Consider the following 26,429-nt stretch of genomic DNA (forward strand, 5'->3'; position numbering starts at 1 on the left):
TAAAATAGATAGTTAAATCTAACCAAAATGACCTTGCCAAAAAATTGATGCAATTTTGAAAACAGTACACAATTATATTCAACAACAGGTCTCAAATCTGTAGTAATTTCCTGGAGGACATAATTCCTTTTTTTCTTTCTTAATTAAAATATTATTTTCTTTCAGGTTGTGCAGTCAGCAGAAGAGAATGCTGTCTTGTCTGCCCAGTTGAAGACTCTGTCTCAGACTCTGAGGGATAATCAGCTTCGTTATACTGATTTGCAGAATCGTTATTTAAGGCTGGAGAGAGAATATCAGACAATGCAAGTGACGTCTTTCCAAGGCATTGTTCAGGTAAATGAACATATGGAAAAGTTTTTAGGGTTCTTTCTTCTGTGCTCATGCTTTTGCTGTTTTTTTGTGCTAAACAAACAAACAAAGTGTTTATTAATAAATAAAAAATTTAATATACAGTAAATGCTTCCTGTTCTACTGATTCAATACTTCTGCTAGTCTATGATGCACTGAAGATAACTGTCTTTATAGCTATAAAGATATTTTTATTTAACTTTTAATTTAAGGAAGATCTGTACTGACACTTTTTTCATTTTGAGGTATTTTTGAAGTAGTCTACAGCTGGTAGATGTAACTGAATGATCACTAATCATTGGATTAGTAAGGTTTGGTGATACTTTCACAGCAGTCATGAATCATTTTGCAAGGTCTTTGGGTAATATTTTGAGAAGTGAGATCTATGTAAACAGTTCAGCATTTCAGTACCATTTGCAACCCATCATATACATATGTAAGCTTATTCCTTTATAATCCCTTCAATTTGAAATGTTTTCCTGTACTGCCTTGTTTGCTCAATAATGAGTGATTAACGAAAGACCTTACAATATTATGATGACCTATATATAAAACAATCCGTATTCTTCCAGAAATGGAAATTATCTAGAGAGAATTGTCAACTGTAAAATAAATGAATCCCCCCTTGTTATCTCCTGTTTGATTGCAAAGCAATAGGCTGTTTCAACACAGTTCTCAGTGCTTCCACACTGCATAAAGCTCACTAGCTCTGAATTTAAACATTACATATAAGGATGCTGTAAGCTTTATGTTAGGCATAGATTATCTGAGAGAGAACAAAAGGGAGACTTACCTTATTCAGACTCATAGTACCACCTGTTCTTCACATAGATATAGCCATCTACTCCCGGGCAGTTAATCAGTGCCACTCCAACTGGTAATCCTAGCTTGCTCATGACTTGTCCTAGTCCTACTGCATGTCCTAGTATTTCTGTTGTGCTGTTTGTTTTATACCATATAACAGCAAACTGGGCAGGTAGTGCTGCAGTAACTAGTCAGGATAGTCAGAGGATATGATCAGGAGTACTATGTGGAGTTTTGGGTGCTATAATATAAGAAAGATAAAATATTAGAGAGCATCTAAAGGAAGACTGTGAAGATGGTGAAGGATTTAGAGGGCAAGATGTATGAGGAGCAGGTGAGGTCACTTGGTTTGTTCAGCCCAGAGCAGAGCACACAAAGGGGAGGCCTCATGGCAGCCTGCAGCTCCCTCACGAGGGGAGCGGAGGGGCAGGCGCTGAGCTCTGCTCTCTGGGGACAGCGACAGGACCCAAGGGAACAGCATGGAGCTGGGACAGGGGAGGGTCAGGCTGGGGGTTAGGGAAAGGGTCTGCACCCAGAGGGTGCTCGGGCACTGGGACAGGCTCCCCAGGGATGTGTTCACGGCACTGAGCCTACCAAGTTCAAGAAGTGTTTGAACAGTGCTCTCAGACATATGGTCTGATTTTTGTGTGGAGCCAGGATTTGAACTCAGTGATCCTTGTGGGTCCATTCCAACTCAGGGTATTCTATGATTCTGTGACTATATTAATGGGGGATTTCTGTTCCTGGAGTGGAGTTCACAGATGTGAGAAAAAGGATTCAATACTCAGCAGAATATTTCTGCTACTTCAGCATGAACTGGCTTGTCTACATGGCATGATGAGATACCACACATATTTTGTTTCAGATTCTGTTAGTGTAATAGCTGCATTTTTTATGAAACTATGGTCAGTACTATGTTACTATGTGGATTTGGAGATGTATTTATTGCACTGCAGACATAGCTCGAATTGCTGTGTTATGCAGCGTACATGTATCTTCCAAGACTGGCAATACACACAGTCATAGTCTTCAACTTTCTGTTAGAAGACAGGTTTGGAATATTGCAGCTGCGGAAATTAAATGTTCAAATGACACAACAGTGTTTTGTTCCACTGCTTTGTGGTGGTTATAGCTTCTTTAATTGATATAAAGATTTTTACAAGTAGAAAAATGGTGACTAGCTTTTTTTGCCCTTTAATATTTTCTAGGATGAAACTAGAGCCGAAGTTCCCCCTGGAGCACCACAGGAAAGATCTGCAGTTATTGTTGAAATAGACAATATGGAGCTAAATGAACTCAGAAAAAGGTGAGGACTGAGAGTGTGTATTAGCAATATTGGTTTCCTGAAAGCTGCATTGTAAGTGCAAAAGTAACGCTTTTATCTCTCTGAAGTATTTTTAGGGGAAAGATAAAAGTGTGCATTTACAGTGGATTAGAGGAATCAGTCTCATTCTTGAATTATTATTTGGTAGTATTTGTGGTTTAGTTTTGTAAAGATACGTACTTACTGGTGACTTTATTTAAGTAATTAGAATGAGACACTTCAGATTAGGTAAGTCTTTACCACAAACAGAATATTCATTAATTAAAAAAAAATAAACAAACTCTTTCGGTAGATAAAATATGAGTTCATATTTCATTTTGTTATAGGCTTGCGGAGACTGAGCAACAATATGATTCAGTGCAGCAGGCTCTCTCACAGCTGACAGAAACATTGTCAGAAGAGAAGAGAAGGAGAGAAGCTGCAGAAGAAGCTCTTGGACTCTCTGAAGAGCTAAGTAACAGGTAAATAATCCTGTAAAACATGATTTTTTGATTTTAAGGATATACAACAGATTGCTGTATCACATAAGTGTTTATGCTTACTTGAGTATGAAATAACCTGCGTGTTCAGAAAACTTAAGCCATTTTCCCCCTCTGGTTCCTCTTCTGGTTCCAATTCCCTTTGGATGAATCGATATAGAGGTCTTCATTTACAGTAGGTCTGGAATAAATGCAGAGTGTACTACAGAACTGGAAAACTGTGTCAGATTCCTTAGTTTGCCCTTTATTTTTAGTGAGATTAGTGATAAGTTTACCTGTGCGTGTTAGATTTCTGATAATAGAACAGAATCAGTTTGTAAGTCTACAAGTCTATGATACCTGAAGCAAAGAAAATTCATGTGTGACTGTGTTAAAAAGCTGGTTCTAACTCAATGGATCAAGAAAGTGTTAATGGCCTCTGATTTTTTTTTCCCTTTATTTAGCCTTTTGCTTTTGAAGGTCTTTTTTTTTTTTTTTTTTTTTTTGAGTCAGAAGAAATGTACTGACAACAGCTTTAGTACGGTCACATTTTAGATTTAAAATATTATCCATCTGCCTGCATAAAATCTCCATCATTATCATCATAAGAAAATCACTAGTCAGCTAGCAATGGTGAGGGTTATTCTGAATAAATGAAACACCTTGAGAGTAGATTGCAAATGGAGACTGAAGATGACTTGGCAACATAAACTGAGTTTTACTGCTTTTTGTGGGGAGCTTCTCCCTGTAATGTAAGTGTATAAAATAATGTTTCTTATGTTAATTTGGAATTAGGAAAGATAATTCAGTATTTCATTGTCTCCCTTTACTTTTCCCCTAGATTTGAAGTAAGTAGTTACAGGTCTGTACCTAGAGAATACACCGTTCAGATGGAAACTGAGGAGGAAAGGGAAGCCTTAATCATCAATCCTAGTGAACATGTTATTGTACGAAAGGTAAGTGAATGAAAAGCTTTTAAAAACCCCAAATTCTAATCTACATATGTAGTGTGCTAATTGTGTACTGCTAATTGCAGATAGGACAGAAGGCAGCACAGTTCATTATTTCCTCCCACAGTACTATTTCCTTTCTCTTGTCTTCCTTCTGCTATGCCTCTGTCTCTTTCAACTTACTCATTTTTGAAGTGCAGATCTCCTTTCTGAGTCACTGGGAATCACTGATTTGGGTTGTCTTCTTTGTATGTAAACACTAGTGTCAAGCAGCTACTTGTCTAATCTGCCTTGACTCTGAAAAGCTCTCTGTGAAGTACTCTTTTTTACATATCTTGGGGATGTGTTGGCTATGGAGAGGTCCATTCAACATAGCAAAGTAGATAATGAAAATACTTCGTTCTGTCAGGGTTGTGGATGATGGGTCAAACATAGGCAGCTGCATAAACTATGCCACATAACCCATTACATATGTTCAAATTAAAATATAAATAGTCTAAGAGTGTAATTTTGTTACACATGTGGCCATTAAATAAAATGTGTATAATTATACATCCTCATCTTTAGAATGCATATGTAATTACATAATGCACAAATACCTTATATCCATTTTTCCTCCGTTTATTACTGTTTCAATTTTATCTTTAAATAACCTATAGTTATGGCCTTTGCTGTGGCATCCATTGCTGCATATCAGAGTTTGAGGGCATAGAGTGCCTTGGAAAACTAGGTTACAGTAGAGATTCTTCTCTTCTGTATGCATGAACACTTACTTGAAGTTTTTGTTTCCTAACCAGGTGAAAGGAGGAGCCCTTTCCTTTAGAAGATGGCTTCGAGGACGAAGTCTTTACTGTTCTAAGCTGCTGACGTCCAGAGCAAAATCCCGCTATTTATTCCTTACATATTTAGTTACACTACATCTTGTTGTTTTACTGTGCCTCACTGGTGTTCTCTGAATGCACTGCATTTTCTGGGTAAATTATTTTCCTATAGGTAATGGTGTGCCAATTGAAGATAATAGACTTTTCACATGCTGCTGTTAAGCTATGCACTGGACACAGTTGTATATATTCTTGTTACACTACATGAATCTTGAGCTTCTTGTAAGAAATTTGTGTATATCACAGTTGCTCCAAAGTTGATTTGAATTGCTCTTTAACAGTGGGATATTATATTTGCTAAGGAGAAAATATTCCCCTCATTTGCCCTATAAAGAAACTGCTGCATACAAGTTATTTAATATTGTTTGTGAGTACATAATGATTGATTACTACTGAATGGGTTGTAAATGATATCTTTTCTAAATAAATTTTATTTTAAGAGTTAAACTATACATTTTAAAGGAATATTCAGCTATTACTGTTTATTGGCTTCTTGATTATAACAAGAAGTTTTATAGAGTGCAATAAAGGAAGAAGAACTGGATTTTCGATGTGTTGGTTTTTTTTTTGACTGAAAATAAAAGGCTTAAGTCAGCTTTCTTATATATCAAGTCCTTATAGTTTGTATTGGCTGTTGTCAAGGAGCACAGATATGTATGTGGTAATATGATAAGCCAAAGTGTAAGCATCAGTCAGGATTCAGAAGTGGTATGAAGAAATGTCTTAAACTTCTTATACTCCTTTATTTTTGTTAAAAGGTGCAATTCCTGTAACTTTTTTTTTTTTTTAATTCACTTCTTCTATTCTTTGTGGGTTTAGTTACTGTGTCTTTGAGGCAAAATGTTATTCAGCTGCTCAACACATTAACTTCAGGTTTATAAATCTACAACCTGATGTATTTTATATATTCTATAATACAAGTGAAGAGAGGTTACATTTTCAACTTAGAGGCTATAAAGCAGAGGATTTGCATTCAGTTTCTGTAGATGCCTAATGGAGCAATATGGCTGGTATATTTATACATCTGTATTTTGTTATAATCTCTGCACAACTATCTCTCCTATTCCCAGGACAGTTTATTATGAAGACTGTGGTCACTTGAAGCTAGAAAGTTGTTTTTTCTCCTGGTATTGTTTGCTGTTTGTTCTGTGTTTTGTTCGTGTCTGTATAAAATGGAGATGCATTCAAAACAAGCCAAGGCTAAAGAAGCAGACATTAAGTCATAAAAAGATTTCCTATTTGCTAGACTGAAGTCTTGTGGGAAAAGAAAAATTTAGTGAGTATGAAAACGGAAGGATTGCATCAGTTTTACTGATGGGCTGATACAAGATTGACATAGATGTTAATGAGGTGAAATATCTTCTTATGGTGCAAAAATTCTTGTATATGAGGTCTCCTGTGCAGTCACGTTACAAGTGAGAAAGGATTGGTTGGCACTAGATGATTGCAGAGTTAACATTTGCCATATTGTGTCTAATATTCTGCATCATTTGTTTTCGTCACATGGAATGGGAAATATTGCTGGCCATAATTACCATTCTAGTTAATGCCTGGAAACTTCTCTTGATGATCTTTTAATATTTCTTAGCCTGTTAGTGGTCTGTATTCCTATATATGTCAAATATATTCCTATGTAATAGATATATATATATTTTTTGTGGAATAGTTACTGGTCATCTCTTTTGAATGACTTATTGCTGATTCAGTCCCTGTTTTCAGCCATAGTGTCACCCAAGTACTGAGATAAGTCAGCTATTTTCAGGCTTTGCACCACACAAACAAACAGCAAGTACAGTTGAAATATGAGTATTGTACGTGGTAAGACTTTTCCTTTTCCAGCTTGAAGATGGCTGCTAACAGGATGATAATGAACTATTCTTAGCTATTTGTGTTAATAGTGAAGTAGAATCCTTTCCAGCGACAACAGTGGACCACAAATCTTTCCAGTCTTGCTCATCTTATTTTTGTCTTCAAGGGAGATAGAAATAAATAAATAAATAAATAAAACAAACAAACAATGACAAAAAACCCCTATGTCATGAGGCACTGCAAGTTAACATGTGGGAAAGGATCCAGAGATAGTGGAAATTCTGCCCTAATTTATCCAGACCTTTATGCTGTTCCTGTGATAAGCACAAACTGAAAAAAAAAGTTTCCAAAAATGGCTTGACACATGTAGATATTCTGTGAACACCATTCCTGAAGCTGATATAAATGTAATGGAAGGTGAGATCACTTCATTTACAAAGACGCTTTTACAAATCATCACCATTTCCTGGGTAAGTACTGCCCTGAGAGTTTTTGGTATTACAGTTCATGATTTTAATGCTTCTCTTTACTTGTCTGACATCTTTTGGGGATATGTACACTTTCATCTTTCCAAACTGTGGACTTGGATACAGCTTGCTTCAGCCATTGAAGGAATTCCAGAGGGTCTCCTAGTGTAAGGTAATTCAGATTTTACTGTATGATTGCAGGGAAATGTAGATGTCTCTCATCACTGGAAAGATTAGTGGTGTACAGTAGAACCTTCTTAGTCTATCTGAAGGCTAGAAAAAACACTTAAGTGCAAACAGAACAACTAACTATGAGCAGCAACGATAGAAACCGTGTTGAAGCACAAGGTGAATGTGTTCTGTCACATTTAGTTTTCTCGGAGTATTTTGTACTGGAAGACTACATACATAAAATGTGTGCTGTCTTGAGAATTAATTAATTCTGTATTAATTTCAGTTCTACCTACACTTGTCCGAACTTGTTGGGGAGCAAGGAGGGATGGGCAAGTGTTGTGGGGCAGGCTTATGTGAGGCACGGAGGCTTGAGGTTTTGATTGAATAGATAATTAAGGCATCTGTCTTCAGCATAGACAATAAGGAGTTTTATTTAGTGAGCACTAAATATGCATACAAAATGCAGAATGAGCTAAGCAATTTAAAAGTTTTAATAGTTCTCTCTGGATATTACGCACAAACCAGTAGAAACCAAGGGGAAGCTTTCTGTTAATTTTATTCAATTTTGGACTCGGAATTAGAAGAAATTGAAATTAAAAATCAAGGAAATTTAGGAAAGTCTTTGTGTTTTGGAACTTCATCTAGTGAAAAGATTTCCAAATGACTGCTTTGTGGAAGTGATTATTAAACCTATAAATTGAGCAGCTGCAAAGCAATAATGACAATGAAAGGTTTTATATTTCAGTAGTGCTCTTTATCATTTACCTTATGACCAAGTAATAATAAGCAAAGCAATGTTGTTGCTATTTTTTTAAGCAAGAAATGAACAGATTCAGCTGTTGATTTTCTTAATAAGTTTCAGTGACTTCTCTGGAATTGAATCAATACTGAATAAAGGATGTAAAGTGCATTACTGTTAGCACCCCAAAGTGTAGCTTGTAAGGATGAACTGGGGTTTACCCCTGAATTTTGTTTCCTTGAGTATGGCTGTACTGACATTAGTTCTATATGCACGGTTACATATAAAATGCTGTTTTCATGAATGAAAGTGATTATTATTTCTCACCATGGAGGACTAAATATCTTTGTCATATCCAGTCTTTAAAACCATGGAACAATGCTGAACTCTCAGAGCCATGGAGAATTTCTCTACTTCCAGTATCTCTACTTTGAAATTGTAGTGTCTCATCTGATGCAATTCCTGCATTTAAGAACCAAATTTCCTTCACTTCAGGCTCACACCAATGGAATCAGAGTCTGGATACAGTTCTGTAAAGCTGTATAAAGCTGGTAAATGGTTAGTTTATTGCATTCTAAAAGCCTTCTCCTTAGGGTTTTGGAAGAAAGTAGGTTCATGGCAACAGGAATGAATGGTCAGAAATACCAACTACTGGAACTGATGTTCCTAAATCAAATCTGTTAGCAAATTTATGTGATAAAAATACCTTTTTTTTTTTAAGAGAAGGAATCTTCTACTCATAGGCAGATCAACAACAGTTAAAGCAATTACTGCTATTTTAAAATAATGTCATCCTTTTCTAATTATGCTTCTATTTCATCTAACGATGTTTTGATCAATTATATGTCATAACCTTACTCCATGAAACCTATGGGAAAGGATTGAACACCAGGAACTTCCTGCAGCTCAAGCTTCTTTTGATACAGAAGGGGCGCAGCCTACTGTCACTGCACAGTCGTCTGTTGTGACAAAAGCTGGGTTTTGAATGTCCAGGGACTTCAGTATTATTGCAGGGATCCTCTGAAGAGAATGAGACTATTTTAAATCCCACAGGTAGGGCAGAATGACTTGGTCTGAGGGAAAAACCTGAATTTTACTGGCTACTCTGCCACTGCTAATGGCCTGACCCTGTGCATGGCACTTGCTTAGGTGGAACTGAAATGCTATCAGAAGTCACATACTTGTTTGCATTGTTAGGGAGAGGACTTTGCTGGGTAAGTTCTGTTTTTCTGTTCATTCCTTTCTCATTCCTAACGTACCTCTTCCTTACTGAGTGAAGTAGCTGGAGAAGGAAAAATAAAGTACTTCCCTCTTCTTGACTGCCTAAAGAGGCAATCCTACAGCCCTAAAAATAAACAAGGAATCTGAAACAGAAGTCTTGGTGAAATTCTGGCCCTCCCTCAGTGGGAGTTTTGCCATGGATTTCAATGAGTTCAGGACTTCACCTGATATGTTGGCCAACCCTAAAGTTTCATTGGTTTGGGTCAGTTGTGCCAGCCACGTCTCGTTCTGTTTCCCAGAATAGCCACTTTGATAAGGTATTTACCATTTACAAATATGGAATGGATCCTTTAGTGAGCACTTAACATTACAGAGTAGCTGTCATTTAAAAACACGGCAAACACTTTCATGAAACTTCTTGTAGGGGTTATTTTTAGTTGCTTGTTTCAGATTGATGATGGCCCTCTAAGAAAAAGGCAAATTTAAAAATGCCACTAGGGAATAAATGTAGCATATGAAGGAATGAATGTTCAGGAGCTCGTTTACTGTTTGAGTACTGACATTGTAACTGGTAGGCACATGCGATTAATTTGTTTTTAACAAATAGAATTTCCAGAAGGTAATTCGGCCCCAGAAGACAGGGAGTTATACCTGCTGAGGTCCATGTAAGAGCTGAATGTGCATCCTTTTGCTGAACTTACCCCATGATCACCAAGTCAAAGAACAGAAGAGGACTCTGAGGCTATATTGGAGGAGATCTCTCTTCTGGAAATCAAGACTGAACGTCTTCATTCATTTGGTTCAATAAATCTATTCAAGTAGAAACTTGTGTGGATACTTAACATGCTTTCTAATATTGAGGCTGTATAGACTGTGCTATTTAGGTTCAGTCTTTTTCCTTTTTTTTTTTTCTTTTTTCTTTTTTTTTCTTTCAGCAATTTTCTGCCTAAAAGGTGGAGAGTTGCTTCTGTCCTATTCCATTCCATCTACTCCCTCCCCTCTCCTCTCTCAAATTATTGTTTTGCAGCCACGGCTGTGAGGCACCATGTGTGATGATGATGAAACCACTGCCCTTGTCTGTGACAATGGTTCTGGGCTTTGCAAAGCTGGGTTTGCAGGAGACGATGCCCCAAGAGCTGTATTTCCATCCATTGTTGGACGTCCTCGACATCAGGTCTGTTGGTACCAAAATGGAAGCTCTGTCTGCTCTTGTTTTTGAGACTTGTGGCAGTGACAAAAGATCAGTATTATTCAGACAAACCTCCCATCCACATCTGTGGGAATTTAGCTTAAGAACCTGTGGATTGAGCTGCATGTCTTCAATACTGTTAGGTGAATTTTTCAATCCATTGGAAAAGGTAGTCTTCAACTGTAAAATGTTGACTATAGGAGAACATAAGTGTTTTAATGACCTGGAGGTGTCTTTCAGGGGAAAAAATGAACGCAAGGCTTGCTGGATTAGTTAATACTTGCTGTATCAATACAAAGAAAAAAAGCAGAATGCTGCTAACATGAGGAACCAAATGAATAATAGGAGGAAATTCCTTTTATTCTGTTAAACAACGGCAGGGCCCATTAACCTTCCAAAAACATTTCTAGCACATCACTTAATCAACTCAAACGGGACTAGTATGGATAAATGTAGCTTTTCATGAACTTGAAAAAGGTCTTGCTGTTTAATTAGTTTTCTAACAGTTCCTTTAGAAAAAGAAGCTGCAGGTTTTCATTGGTTTTATTCTTAACTGAGTCAGATGTTAAATTTCTGAGGTGTAAAAACCCTTCCCTTGAAGTTCTCATTGTTCTTTTGCTGAGTTAAATAAGCTTGATTTGACGGGTGTAAAATATTTAGCATTTTAAGGAATGCATTTTGATCAACTCTATGAGTTATTAAAGTTTAAATGTCAGTTGTTGAAAACATGTCCATTCTTTAACTTCTAGAATTGCTCACTGACTTTTATTAGTGATTAGAGCTGGCAGGTAATTTTGCACAGTGAAGCAGTTCAGTGACTGCATTATTAAATCCTTGGAATTAAAACATATCCAGGAGAAAATTAAATATTTTTTGTGCTAGTTGCTGAATAACATTGTACATAGTATGTTATTTGGGGCAAGTATGGTAGAATTCCTAATGCAAACATGATGAACTTGCTAAAACTATTGTTTAATAAGTTTTCTTTCAGAAAATGCCTTTGTTAAACATTTTACAAAAGAACATTAATCTTCAAAAATTTTCAAAACCAAGTGTTTTTCATTTTACCTGTGTTCTAAACCAGTCCTCCAGCAAGGAAGAGTCTCACTGCTTAAAGGCAGCAGTGGAATTGCCTAGACACGAAGTGCAAGCAAATATGTAAAGCCAATCTGGGGAGCCAAAAAATAAAAATAAAAATAAAAATCTTCCTTTTTCACCTATAATTCCTTTCACGTATTTCTTTGTGAAATTGCAAAGGATCCACCTCTTCTGGAGAAACTGTGAATTTACTGATACCTGTCTAGAGTAGGCTCCTGCACAGCTACTAATTGTGCCCAGTGTGAGATACCGGACTTCATTTCTGAAGCTGCCTTGTGCTTTCTGGTGGGTTTGTCAAAGGGGTTAATATAAGTGGTTACCAATAAATTCACATTTTTAGTGAATTAGTTTCCTGCCCATTTTTGGCTTTGTGGAGGTACATGCTAGAGCATCGGTAGCAGTAGCAAGTAAAGTATTTCACATGGAGTTTTAACTTAAAAATTATGTTCTCTCTACTGTGCATGATAAACTGCACTAATATTAGAACAACATACTTTACAGGGTGTTATGGTTGGAATGGGTCAAAAGGACAGCTATGTAGGGGATGAAGCACAAAGTAAAAGAGGGATCCTGACACTGAAATATCCCATTGAGCATGGAATCATCACTAACTGGGATGACATGGAAAAGGTGGGTGTTAATTTTTAATATAATTTCAATGAAGCATCATGTTATCATGGTAAGACAAAAATAATAATAAATAAATGCCATAATCCTTCTTGCAAATTAGAGGAAAAGTCCATGAAGAATTTATAATCTCAGTCTAGTGCAATATGTTAGTCCAGGAGTCCAGTTGTTAATCAGGTCTTGGCACTTCTAGAATTGTTACTGTTTTAAAAAGTCAACACTTATTAGGTTTGGCAGTAGGTTATAGAAGTATTTTTTGCTTTATAATTACTATTTTCAGTCCTGAAGTTCATACTGAGGCAGAACTTGGTGTGATGATAATAGGAAGTAGCTTAAGTAACAACCATACAGGTTGCCATTCATCAGATGTGAATCAGAGAAACATTAAAGATATATTTCTTCAGTTGGGATCAAAACTGAGGCAGAGGGATGATTTTTCCTTCTCAGTTCTTTCCTACATGAACAAGATCATGGGTGATGCCCACGTGTTGTGCTGTGTAGGATGTTCTCGCTGCCAGTTAAAGAGGAGAGGACAGATTTGGGCTTCCTATCCCTATACTAATTATGTGAGTAGAGGGCTTTTGTTCATGAAGCATGTTTTACTGTAGCTGATTCCAGTTAGATTTTAACATCTGTGTGGTGATAAGGCTGCTGTATTCCCTGTCAGGCACAGCTTTTTTGGCATTCAGCCTGCATAATGGCTTTTTGTGAAATGCCTATCTAAGGATGCCTCAGACCTGGTGTGGGCAATGAGGTGTGCTCATGACAAGCACTGGAGAGGGCACTCTTACTGTGCAAAGTCTCTCTCATGTCACAGGTGTCCTGGTCTTTGCAGTAAGAGTCCGTCTGTTTCTGGAAATGCTGTACATCTGCTGTAGGGGCAGGATTGCAACTCAGTCCTGTGCCATCTCCAGGTGGAGTGCTCTGAGAAGAAAACAACACAAGCCAATGCTCCTAGTCATGTCTTCCTGTGGAAAACACCACTGAAAGGAAGACACAGGGCCTGTAGTACCCTGTGCTTGCATTTGCTGAGATGAGGTATAGCTGTATACCTAACATCAGATAATTCAGCCATTGTGTTGTGGTCATAAACCCAAATTGCTAAGTGCAGTGTTCCAGATGAACAGACTGAAGTTGATACAGAAGCAATGGCAGTTTCTGAGTTCATATTTGGAGATAAATTGCCCACCTACTCCTCTAGATGGAAGCATAGTATTTGCATTTCATTATTGCACTCCTTCTTGGGAGGGAGGGCACCTTGCTTGTTTCTGCAGAGTAGGATATATAGGAATGAGAATATAATTCCCATTACATTGTTCTTCCTAATATTTGCTTCCTGCTTCCTACATCAAGTAGGAAAGTTTATTTACCTTAAAATAAATAAATAAATAAATTGGAGGTCACTCTTTTATGTTCTTCTCTCAATGTTTGGTCTCTGCATCTAAAATTTCTCCTGTGTGTTACATATACTGGTATTCGTTCCCTTTCTGGGTATTGCTGGATACTGGAGTAGGCTATATAAAATGTAGTCAGGAAAGGGTATCAAAGGAGGTGAAAATGCAGCATGTGCTTTATTTACTGTAGTGTAGTGCAGTGCTGCAGTGTAGCCTATTGCCCAGACCTCCCCCTTCTTAGGGGAATGGCCTCCAGGGGTGTTCTGTGGTAGAGGCTTCAGACAGTGCTGGAATTTGAATAATGACAGGATACTGTATGGGTTCTTGTGGTTTGAACATTTTTTTTTTCTTCCTCTCTTTCTTTATCATATAAATAGGTGAAGGAATTAATTGTGAAAGTGAATTCCTAGCTCAAACTTTCTTCAGACATACAGCTTGCAAAATGCAGTAGCTGGGAAAGATGCCCCCAATCTGAGTTGTTCTCAGACTAGGAGTGGGACAGAAAGCAAAGGCAGTTTTCAAATAAATGAGCAACAAACAGAAAAAGAAGGAAGCATGAGATAAAGGCAGTGAGAGATGAGAACAGTGTTGCTAACTTTTGTGGTTGTTGCAAATAAAGAAATATATATATGTAAAATATATATAACATTTTATATAATATATTTATTGCATATATTTTTTTTTTCTTACAGTCCCTCTTGATTCAGTCAGCTGTATGATCCCATTGAAATCTGTTTCCACTGAAGCTCCGTAAAACACATGTGCATGCTTTTCTGTCTGAGAGAAGTTCTTAAATGCAATTCCCAAAGTTTTGATGCTATGGATATATTTTATCCCCATGTTTTTTAAAGCAGTTGCAGGGTTTTGATCCAAATTTTGAATTTCTTTTGCATACTTGGCAATAAAAGTACTGAAAAACATCATGCTGTAGAATAAACAAGAAAATTACTGGGGGACATGCCAAAAAAAATGGGACAGAGGCATAACAGTGCAGTGCCTAGCCATCCACACGTGACAAAAAGAGGAGGGTCACTGAGCGAGTGAGTAAGCATGAGCGTGTGTGCATGTATGTGAGAGGAAGAGAGAGCAAGGATGCTGCAGGATGCACAGACACTCGTGTGAATCAAGGGCAGAACGTGTAGGCAATGAAATGGAGCATTCTTCTTCTCATGTGCTTCAGTTCACAATATTCAAATTGGGAGTGCTCCGTTTTCCACGGGATAATAATACAGGGCATTGTACATCACTGTTAATTTGTTCACAGCTACTGAGCTGACAATGTATGGGAGGAGAAGCATTAGAATGGAGCGATTTCTGGCTCTGATGACTACATAAATGTTTAAGTGTTAGAATAATCCTTCCTCAGTAATTTCTCTTTGCTATTGTGCCTGCTGCTTAAATTTAATTCTTTTGACCTATTAAAATCAACACTGGGCTATTCTTGTTTCTCGTGGAATATCATTATCCATTACAGTTATGACTATCATTAGATCAAATCTAATGATTTGTACAGTGCCTAATCCTGCCTGGTTTTAAGGGAAAACTTGCAACATGCCAGAGATTTCAGCAGGGTCCTAGTTTATTCATACAGGTTTCTTCTTCACTGTTGAAATCTTCAGTACTTTGTTAATTATGTATGGATTGAGGTTTCCTTCTCTGTCCTCAGTTAAGTCTCTCCTGTCTGGAATTGCAGGCTTTTTATTCTCCTTATATCTGACACACATTGTCCTTTTTTTTAAACTTTTACATGATTACTTTGTTTTATTCAACTTCCCTGTCTTTGTTTTCTGAACCTGCAAGTGGAGGATGGCCTACATCCCCACCCCAAGCCCCAGTTGTGGAAACATCTTTTTATTTTGTTTTGTGGTAGTTTTTTAAGGGAACTGAGAAGGAATGGAATTTTTTCTCAGGGCTCATAATTTTCTTAATGAGTAATTCCAGCTCTGGACAGCTGCTGACTTTGTAGATGTTTCCAATTTAGATAAGATCTTTTTTTCTATTTAAATTCATTTTGGAGCCTGATAATACTTGTTTCTAGGATATTAATCAAGTAAACTTACCTATAAATCTGATGTATTGTGCTCAGAAATAAGTTCCTTGGGTCAAACAAAGCTGGATTATGATTAAAAAGAGAAAAAAATAAGTACAGGAAAGAATTAAATGAGAAGATGAAAATATTTCATCATGTTATTGAATGATCTCTCTTTGAGCTGGCATCAAGAAAAAAAATCCCTTGAGTTTCTCATAGCCCCAGTCTTCAGACAATAAGGGCCTTGATGTATCAGAAGGACAATCAAAGCCATTATTGTTTGATCAGGTAATGCCTTCCAACATGAAAAATACTATGGTGCTTTACAGAAAATAAGAAATGTGGTTACTCTATAATAAATGAAAGTTTGATTCAGGGTTTACCGGATGGAATATCCGTGGCAAAAAAGGCTTTTGATTTTTGTGGAAATAATTAGATTTATAAAGACCATATTGGCAATGACTTGCAACTGGATCTCCTCCTCCAAGCAGCTTGAAGTGGAGAAGTCTCTCCAGATCTGGCAGTTCAGTGCTTGGCTGTGCTCCAGTGCCAGAGCACTGGAATTCTGTGAATTGCTGTGAATTGCTGGGAATTCAGCAGTGCTCCTCTTTACTGGGGATGATCCATCATCTGCATGGGGAATCCTACCTGGCAGGACTCCCTTGTGTATGCTCTGCTGTTACATATGGTAAAATCCCAGTGGTTTTGGTTCTGAAATAAAATAGAATGGAATTTAGCACATTCAATTTCGCATGCTTTTTCTCTGTTTTAATACGTCTGTAGAAAATTCACTTGGACTGAGTCTGAAAAACTTTTTATGTAGTTCTGTTATATGCACAGAAGGAATACTTTCCAGACCATTTTTCTGAGCAATTTTAATTTCAGATTTGGCATCATTCTTTCTATAATGAGCTCCGCGTTGCACCAGAAGAACACCCTGTGCTGCTCACTGAGGCCCCCTTGAACCCGAAGGCGAACCGTGAAAAAATGACTCAGGTAATGGTCCGATATCAAGTGGGAATGCTGCACTGTGGATCATTTCTGCAGAGAAACAGCCATGGTATACGTAGTCCTGGATGTTCAGCTTTCTTAATTTGGGAGATACAGACCTTAGGGTTAGTAACTGAGCATGCTGTTTGAACCATGATGAGAGCAAAAGTTTCTGCTACATATTAGTTCTCTGAATGTCCCTAAAATGATTTGTTCTTGCATGTAGAAGCATTCTGTGTACAACTAGCCTCTTAGTAGCTGTAAGTGATTTTCTTTGTTTACAAGGCTGTGTGTGTGTGGCTCGGTATGTGGGGAAGGTGTGGACAGGAGGCCAAAGCAGCTCCTCTTCCATTAAGTGACTTTCAGTGCAGTGGTTTGTGAGTGCTGTACGCTCGTCACCTACGCTTTGGATCAGTGACACCTATTATATGTCTACCTCTGTCTACAGAGACTGAGTTTGTAATAGCCCAAAACCTTAGCTTAAGCTGTAGAAACTATTGCTTTTCTACTCTGAAGAATGTCACTTTCTCAACACTTTTACCTCATAGTGCTCATTATCGCAATATCAGAATTGCAGATTTATTTATTTATTTTTTTTTTTGAAGATGTTTTAAAGGCCACGTGCACATAGAATTGTGGATCTCCTAACAAGCACATCTTCAGGGACTGGGGAAAAAGTGTTCAAAAAGTAGTCTTTGTTCTGGCTTGGGAAAATGGATTATGTAGAAGCATTCAATCTGAAAGGATGCTTTGCTAAACATTTCTGTAGTCAGACATGCCCAGTCTGATTTAGCAAACTCATCTCAGAACCAAATGTAGACCTCTGAAGCCTGTGTATTTTAGAGCAGCCTTCTGACCTAAAGTCCATGTTGTAGATTTAACCAGTAGTGTAACCAGAGGTAAATGTTATTTAAATACAGATATAGGTGTAAAGTCATTTGGGAAAATCAAGTATGGCCTTGAGCTTCCTTTTGTGCACATTTCTGGTGTATATTGAATAGGAAGATTATGCATTAATTTAGTAACAGTGTAAATAAACTAATTAAGTAGTGAGCATGACAGCACACGTTACTGGAAGATAATACAACTGGGAGATAATAAATAACAACAATACATAAGAAAAACCTGGTTTATAGCAACCAGGAAGTGTGGTTTTTACAGTAGACATGTCTAGGACTGTTTCTTTGTCATTATGCTGTGATGATAAATCCTGTTTTCAAGATTGTTCAAAGGCTTACTGTTTATTGCTTATTGCATTAAATTCATTACAGTAATTAACTGAAATATTGTAATTAATGCATTATTTAATTGACAGCATACTTTTCATTAAAATACATTTACTGGCAAAGGTATTAGTTTATGAAATGCAAAGTCTAAATGTAATCCCCTGATTCCAGTGGCTCCGCACTTTTGACAGACAGAATGGTGAGATGTGGTCATAGCAGTGCTTCTGGCAATGGGGTGACACTGCCTAGGCTACATGGCATTGGTTTTAAAAAGAATAAAGCCACTCCCTGTCCTCCCTTAATGTCTTTTCTTAGCAGAGTTCCAGTGGAAGGCCAGCTGGGAACGAATAATATTCCTTCTGGTCAGATAAAATGTCAGTGTATCTGACATGGAATGTGGAAAGCACTGAAGCTTTCTAGAGTAGAGATGGGGGACAAGATGAGAGATCATGGTTAAGGTCACCATAAGGAGAAAACAAACTGTTGTGATTGCAGGGGGCAAAGTGAGATGTCATGGGTTTAAACCAGACCAAGTGAGGTTTTAGCTAGACACCAAGAAAGGCCTTACAATATTAGGGACAGTGTGTCACTGGATTTGTTTGCCAGAGGAATCTGAATGCCCCAGCAGTGGAATTTCTGAGACAGAACAAAAGCTATGTCAGGAATGGTTGACTGTTCCTTGATTTGGGTATAGAGATTATTCCTTGTAGTTTCTTCCAGCTGTGTCTCCTACAAATCTTACATATATATATATGTATACACACATACACATGTATATATATAAATATGTATATAAACATATATATAAATATATGTCAGACAGCAGTATTGTTGCATTCCCGCCATCAAGGTGAAAAAACATCACTTTCAGTGAATATTACCAGTAACAAAATGACCTAGTTTGAGGTTAATGGAAATATATCCACTGACTTCAGTGATTTTTATGAAACCCTAAAGAAAATTTAGTGTGCTGTTCACAGAAGAGCCATGGGTCAGGAGGCGACTTGGGAGTAGTAACTGGCAGTATTTATTTAAGAATAAAAAGATTGTCTTTTCAGATACTCTTAGTGCAGATCCTAAAGGTTTGCAAATCCTTAATTACAGATTATGTTTGAGACGTTCAATGTGCCAGCCATGTACGTAGCAATTCAGGCAGTGTTGTCTCTGTATGCATCTGGACGAACTACTGGTGAGTCTCTCTGGGAGTCGTGTTGTCCACCTGTCCTTCCCTTGAGTACATGTGTGCACGTACACGGATATCTTGATTGTGTATCACAGACATCAGATGTGTATTAAGAAAGGTTGATAGCTGTATGGAAACTGAATGTACGGGTATGGATGTTAAGTCTTTCTGCTTCAAAAGATCAAGTCAATTCAACTACATGAGCAGGTGAACAATGATACAGCTTGATACTGCCGTTAATTATACAGCATAGAGGCTGTATCTTAACTGGATTGTTCAAAATCTGCAGATCCTTCTTATTCACTTCAAGCCTCTCTATTGTTAAGCTCCATTCCCAGTAGAAGAAAAATACTGTTCAGTAGTTAAATGAAAATATTTCATTTAAGTGTTGAATTTCAATAACCTAACTTGATATCCGTTGTTAAGCGATCATTAGAATTAGCATGGAGATCTATTCTTATTGCCATTTAGAATCTGATCAGGCATTAAGATGATAAATTACTTCTTAGCAACCCTTCAGTGTTGATATACTTTGAAAAAAAGAATTAAAATACCATCTGTCTTTGTAGCCTGATGCCACAGTATAATTCTGTATAAAAAGATCACCAGCCTACGTGAATTATGACATGTCACAAATACTTGCTTTAGGTTTAAAACTCAACTGTTTATGTGTGTCTTTGATATCAGAAAGGCTGTACTTATTTTAAGCGGGAAATATATACTTCTTTTTCTATTCAAGAATGTAAGTGATGTCTGTGCACAGATAAACAGTTGTTATATTTTTTCCTCATGGAGTGATTTATTTTAATGGCAGACAGATTTTTGTGTACAGTTTACACATTATTTAATGTCTGTGAAGTGCTAGGGGTCTTCTGAAATGGAAGACTCTGTATATGATTGTTACTGGTAGCATCTGTTCCGTAAGAACAATACAGTCAAACTGCTGAATGTTACATGTCTTTTCCCAGACACAGTTACTTAGTTTGTGCTGACAACTTCATCTCACATGAACAGCATTTGATTTATAAGAATAACAGAACAATCATCATGTGAGCATCTTGTTGTTGCACGTTTCAACTTAGAATATGGAGAATGTAGAGACTGTTTCAGTGAAAAATAACCAGCTTTTCTTTTTCTTTCTCTTTTCAGGGATAGTTTTGGATTCTGGGGATGGTGTCACACACAATGTGCCTATCTATGAGGGCTACGCCTTACCTCATGCCATTATGAGACTGGATCTTGCAGGCAGGGACCTGACTGACTATCTCATGAAGATCCTTACAGAAAGAGGCTACTCTTTTGTCACCACTGGTAAAAAGCTGTGTTTTGTGTGCACTTTGCATGCATTTGCTGTGGTAGTTGTCTTATTATGCTGGAATCCTGTACCTGGCAAGATGCATCAAAATCCTTATCTCAAAGTTAACTAATGGATAGCTAATGGGATACTCCTGGCTTTGCCTTTCAGCACATGCTATTTCACTGACAAATTTAACTGGTTGCTGGATTTGATATTACCTGTTCCACAGACAAAAGAACAAAGTTATTAGCTGGTAATGGATGAACCTCTAAAGGTTTGATCAACATTTTGAGACATAAAAATTTTAACTTTAGACTTTATGGTATTCTGTAGTATTACATGTCTTTTATCTGTGGATGAGAGAATTTTGGTAATGGAAATGGAAAGTAACATAGCTGAGATAGCAGGGAGATCAGAATTCAATGGACTGTATGATCACCATGAACCCAGAGAAATGTGCCCAAGAATACCTGTGTCCTAGCTGTCATACTGTATGTTGATTAAAAACTTGTTGGCTGTCTGCAGCGGAACGGGAGATTGTGAGAGATGTAAAGGAGAAACTTTGTTATGTGGCTCTGGATTTTGAAAATGAAATGGCAACTGCTGCTTCCTCCTCCTCTCTTGAAAAGAGCTATGAACTTCCTGATGGGCAAGTCATCACCATTGGAAATGAACGATTTCGATGCCCAGAAACTCTCTTCCAGCCATCCTTCATAGGTGAGACATGGCTTTTCTTTCTAGGGAAAAGAAAGTATAGGAAACCCGCAGTTGTTGGAACTTAGGTATTTATTCTCAAATGCCCGTAAAAAAAATGCAGCTTCTATTTGCTTAATCAATTCTTTAGAAGCTGCTTCAAAAAGGTACTTGTCAGTTTGGATATAATAGAATTTTAAGACAGTTTCAACCTTTTATAAATGCAATAGAGACTTTAAGATGCTGTTTAGAGAACTGTGAGAAGATCACTGCTTTTTATCTTGACTGATGTATAGCTGCACAGTGCTGCTCATGTGTTCTATTTAATCTAGATTCTGCTTCTGTTTATTGTTTCATTATATTAATCTGTAATTTAATCTTATTAAAAAATATGTAATTTAATCTTATTAAAAATCAAATGAAATATAATTTTCCAGTCATTTTATCTGTAGTGTTAAAATTCCCAGGGATCAAGGTTGGTGCTAAACAAGGTTAGGATTGGAAATGTAGCTATGGAATTTATGATTTCCCAGATCACCAATCTCCGTCAAAATGTGTTTATTAGTTAGAAAAGTATAGTAGTTAAAGATCGGGCTCTACTTGTGGAACTTTATCATGCCTGTTTCTCTTCTTCAGCAAAAAAATGCTACCATAATTTAACTTTACTGTAGTGGCATTCTAGTTTAACTGACACCTCAAAATCAAAGTAGTCCAGTGAAATGCTAAGTGGGCTTCTATTTCTTACTAACAGCATCATAAAAGGTTATCAATATGGAAAATTATTGCAGTAATAACTCTCTTTTTCTGAAATACTTCTATATTATTATTATTAAATATTTCCCTTCAGGAATTAAATATTTTTTAAAATTTGAAACTGTAGTAGGGATCTTTCTTCCTCGTGTGCCTATTTTGTTAGTATATTAGTCTGGCCCTATGCTGAGATGACAAAGAATGTGAGGAGTGTGCACTGTCTTTCTCCTTCCTCTCCTAAGCACCACATAGCTTTTTTATTTTTGTGGAGTTTTCCTAAGAGAGACAGGTGAGGGATATGAACTTGGACTAGTGAGCCTTCTTTTCATGTTAACAACTATATAAAAGAAGGGGGCAAAGAGAAATAACATGGTGAAAACTTCTTTCCACCCAGGGATGGAGTCGGCAGGTATCCATGAAACTACATACAACAGTATTATGAAATGTGATATTGACATCCGTAAGGATCTGTATGCCAACAATGTACTCTCTGGAGGAACCACAATGTATCCTGGTATTGGTGATCGTATGCAGAAAGAGATCACAGCTTTGGCTCCAAGTACCATGAAGATTAAGGTAATTTTTAACACTTGCTCCTACCCTTCTTTTGTTGAAAAAATAAATCTGAAATGTCCTTAAGAGAATATCCAATTCCTGCATCAGGAGTCCCATTAAGAGAACTGTGTCTTGGACAGGTGGCCTTAAACCTCCTTTCCTTCTACCAGCCAAAGAAGGGCTGAAAGAGGGCTTGGAGAGGTAGGGATGAGCCTAGAGAAAAAGGAGGTGTAAATACCAATGGGGAAATGAACAACTTGAGAAGCTACTGGGAATATTATAGACTTCAGTGCTTGGCTAACAGTGAAAAGAGTGGAAGAAATTTCATTTACGGGTTCTTCACTAATAAATTCAAAATCTAAGCAGTGTCCAAAGTATACAGCTTGTTAGCTATTTGAAAGGACTCTCTCAGCTTTGACTCAAGACAATGTATAGTGTACAGTGCTCTTGTATATTATAAGCAGTCTCTGTGTATACTGCTGTTTCTCAACTGCACAACTGCTTTGCTTCGTTAATAAGCAGAGGATATGGCAAATTGAGAAAATGAAAGTTCAGTGGTCCTTTATTGTCACCTCTCTGTGCAATGGAGGCCATTGCAGATATGGGAGAGTGGAGCACAGAAAAATGTGATTCAACTGGTGGCCTCAAAATTTCTAATTATAGCTAGATTTGTAGTGCATTTTCATTGATGAATTTATTTCAAAATGGGCAAAATAGAGAGGATATTGAAAGTTGTTAACATGATTGGGTTTCCAACATTATATATGTCATCCTTTACCAAGCTGCACATGTACTTGTGTTAAATAGTTAACTGGTGTTAACAGCTCCACAGCTGGTGACACTTTGGACCTGCCAGGTCTGAGCACAAGACCAAGTCAGGTCTGTTCTGACTGACTTGGAGGGAGGACTTCTCTGTGGATGCTGCTGAAATAGCCACCTGAGACTATGAGCAGTATTATGGCTTTATGCTATGTTAGTGCCCAAAGTGAAATCTGTGTGAAATGTAGAGCCAGTTTTTATCTTGCAACAGGCTGCATGCTGAGTGGGCATGACTCCAAGTGGCAGGGATGGAAACAGGAACATGCAGAAGCAGTGGCATGCTTTATGTATTTTAACAAGTCAGTGGCTAAGGAGGGAAGAGGTGGCAGGTCTTCCAGCCCTATGTCTAGTACTTAGCTGGGTATACAGGGCCAGTCTATATGGAGGGTTGTTTCTTTCATTTAAAGGACTACTTTATCCTTAAAAATAAAATCCTTAGATCATACTCTGCAATATTTACTAGTGATCAAATTAGGTTAATCTTTTAAAGTTTTAAATTCTTTCTTAAGCTTGTAAATTTTGGAAGATGTTTTGTAGGACATCTCATATTTTATGGGCTGAAATTATTTATTTGCTCATCGTAACAGCATCTCTATTGACTTGAGGTGGAAGGCAGAGAACATGGCAAGCTTTCTACCTCTTTGGTGCTTTATTTCAATGCAGTTGCACTGGTATGATGATAAGACTTTTACCTAGTTATTTCATCCAGAGATGTTACTGTGTTACCTGCCTGTCAGTTTATTTACAACAGATTGCACTTCTTTTCTAGATGATCGCACCACCAGAACGTAAATACTCTGTCTGGATTGGGGGTTCAATATTGGCATCGCTGTCCACTTTTCAGCAAATGTGGATCAGTAAAGATGAATATGAGGAAGCTGGCCCCTCTATTGTCCATCGCAAGTGCTTTTGAATACTTCTATCATGTACTGTCAGTGATAAGTAGTGCTGTTTCTCACATTATCTGCTCTCATTCACTCTGAGGGAATTACATGGTTTGGCTTTCTTCTACCTGTAATAAAGCACATTAAAGGGGTGTCATACAAATTAGTATATTACTTTTAATTTTTTATTGCTAAAATGAGGCTAATGTTTCAGTGATGGGTGTTTTCCAAGATAAATAACAATTATAGTCACGGTTTTGTAGACTTCCCCTTCCCAATTTTTATGTACTGAACTGCCATCCATTCAGGAGGCAGCACGTTACATCTGTATGTTAATCTCTGCTAATTGGTGGTGAGTCTGAAGTACCCACATAGAAAGTAATTCTTTCAAACTCAGACATAATGCAAGGTTTAAGTGCCACATATGGCTTAATTTATGTAGCTAAGTAGTAGATAGGACTTCTCTAAGGGGAGGGGGTTACTTTACTGAAGATAGAGTGTATTTATGTGGGTGCTAGTGTGCACATTCTCTTTCAGTGGGGCTCACATGGATGTCTTTCCTTTGCATGCTTTAATTGTTTGGCAGGAGTCTTTTGTCTCCCTGTGACCACCACTCCCCAACAGTAATGAGTTTCAACAAGCTACAGTGACTTTTGCATTCACATGTAACAGATTAATTTACTTTGCATGTTATTTTCTTCATCTCTTCCTAAGCAGTGAAATGATATTTCTTTTTACTTTTGCTGTGCTATGCTAAGGTAATGATTACTGAGTAAATAATAACCTTTTAAATATGTTATTAAAATTTTCTGGGTTTAATGGATCAATAAAAGTGTAATTACCCATGTAAGACTGATGTGGCTTACATTATTTTCATAGTGACGAGTTTATCTATTAAAGATAAAATAATAATTACTAAGTTCTAATTTAATTTTATGATGAAAATTGTTTCGTTCCCTCTGAGTTTTCTAGATAAACAATTTTTAAATGAAAACAGAATTGTTTCACAGTTTCCATAAAAATGTATATCTTCTTGGATGACAAATTTTCATAATGTTCTATATTCAAACCAGCTATAAAGGTCACATTTTCCTACTTCAGATATCAGGCAAGTAAGTTCTTTGTGATTCTGGATGCCTTAGAATTTGAATTGATAATGATGTAAGGTTTAGTGTGTGTTTCATGATTTAAATCAAGCCTGTTAAGTTTGATGCACTTGCACTGTGAAATAGCAGTACATGTTTTTTGTTTTGTTTTGTTTGGTCGTCTTTTACTAAATGAATAATAGCAAGGCTTCAGAATGTAGTGACTTGCATTAAATACTATAATGTGCTGGGGGCTGGGAGTAGAACCAAATCCAGAATTCCTGACTCCCAGACAACTGTTCCATCAGCTGGACAATGTGTGCTTATCCTCCCTCCCTCCTTCCCTTTGTCTTTCTCTGACTTCACTGTATTTTATATCTGTGCCTCCTAAAGCTATGGTACATGGCCAGTAAAGACAATTTCCCTCTCTTTCTAAATATGGGGAAAAGATAAGAACTGGATTTACAGACTTGTAGTGTGTTTGCCTGAGTTAAACTGTTAGAAAAAGTGTATTTTTTTCTGAAAGTGTTCAGCTTTCACAGAAATAAATTTACTTTCCTTTTGATACAATGCTTTTTTAAAAAAAGTCACAGCATTCCAAAAGCATTGAGGAATCCTAGTGTGCTGTAAATAGTTTCTGTTATCCTTGGAGACAGCATAATGGACAGTGCCCAAGTGCTGTGGCTAAGGGCAGTAAATGAACAACTCGTCTCGAATTTTCTGGTGAGCAGTATCCATCTGCTCTTCAGCGAGTGCTCTGACACGGACAGTTAGCTGCCTGCTCAGCATCAGAGGGAATATTAGGCTGGTGCACAACCTGCTCTTGTTGTGTTGTGTTCTGGCGTGGAGGTTTCTGCAGGACAGACTCCTGCGTGGGAAGGGGAGGAATGCAAAATGAAGGTTGCCTTAATTCCAGAGTTGCACTGTAAACTTGTAATTCTTCTTTCTTCATCAAAACGCTGGATGACATTTTGCCTTTGTTTCAGTTGTGCATTGCCAATGTGCAACTGATACATGCACGTTTCCCACGTAGGGAAGGGTTCATCAGTACTGCTCTGCAAAGGCACTGCCTGACTTGGGTGTCGCTTACTGGGGTTCTTCACAGATGAGTGAAATGCAACATGTCAGCTTTGTATCACAGGTGAAACATCCACTGCCTTTTGAAAATGCATATAATTACTGTCAATTCCAGCTGCAGGTAATCTCATTTCTTCATCTAAATGACCTGTTAATGGTAAAAGCTGAAAGACTTGGAAGGGAAAGATTCTTCAAAGGTTTGCTGTATGGTGCAGGGTAATAGGTTGTTTTTTTCTTACTTTTGAACAGCAGGCAGTTCAAATTGCCAGTATCCATGTGCTCTCAAGCAACTGTAAGCCATTGCAAATGTCAGCCTCTGAAATGAGTACTACTTCTATGTTTATTATCTTGGTCTAAG

The 26,429-nt window shown here is 37.4% G+C and overlaps 2 protein-coding genes across 17 annotated transcripts in view; both read left to right on the forward strand.

Moving 5' to 3' along the window:
* The window catches only part of LOC311438119 (uncharacterized protein), a 45,378-nt gene extending 40,069 nt beyond the window's left edge, over positions 1-5,309 (forward strand). For all 12 annotated transcript variants that reach the window (XM_084522178.1, XM_084522189.1, XM_084522186.1 and 9 more), the window contains 5 exons: positions 166-333; positions 2,361-2,458; positions 2,803-2,937; positions 3,776-3,890; positions 4,682-5,309. In XM_084522178.1, the coding sequence (XP_084378304.1) occupies positions 166-333; positions 2,361-2,458; positions 2,803-2,937; positions 3,776-3,890; positions 4,682-4,840 (675 nt within the window). In that variant the 3' untranslated portion in view covers positions 4,841-5,309. The remainder of the gene's footprint in view (positions 1-165; positions 334-2,360; positions 2,459-2,802; positions 2,938-3,775; positions 3,891-4,681) is intronic.
* Positions 5,310-6,962: 1,653 nt separating this feature from the next.
* Positions 6,963-24,759, forward strand: LOC311438122 (actin, alpha skeletal muscle B-like). 5 transcript variants are annotated; one of them, XM_084522213.1, is made up of 9 exons: positions 6,963-7,044; positions 10,203-10,349; positions 11,964-12,092; positions 16,398-16,508; positions 18,833-18,917; positions 20,061-20,222; positions 20,734-20,925; positions 22,046-22,227; positions 23,795-24,759. In XM_084522213.1, the coding sequence occupies exons 2-9, from the start codon at positions 10,221-10,223 to the stop codon at positions 23,936-23,938; spliced, it is 1,134 nt and encodes a 377-aa protein (XP_084378339.1). In that variant the 5' UTR covers positions 6,963-7,044; positions 10,203-10,220; the 3' UTR covers positions 23,939-24,759. The 5 variants fall into 5 exon arrangements, with proteins under 5 accessions (XP_084378339.1, XP_084378341.1, XP_084378340.1 ...); XM_084522215.1 differs by lacking the exon at positions 6,963-7,044 and adding an exon at positions 7,566-7,612; XM_084522214.1 differs by lacking the exon at positions 6,963-7,044 and adding an exon at positions 8,854-9,007.
* The last annotated feature ends 1,670 nt before the right edge of the window (positions 24,760-26,429 follow it).

The sequence above is a fragment of the Aythya ferina genome, assembly GCF_964211825.1.
Source record: "Aythya ferina genome assembly, chromosome: 5".
NCBI classification, from domain to species: domain Eukaryota; kingdom Metazoa; phylum Chordata; class Aves; order Anseriformes; family Anatidae; genus Aythya; species Aythya ferina.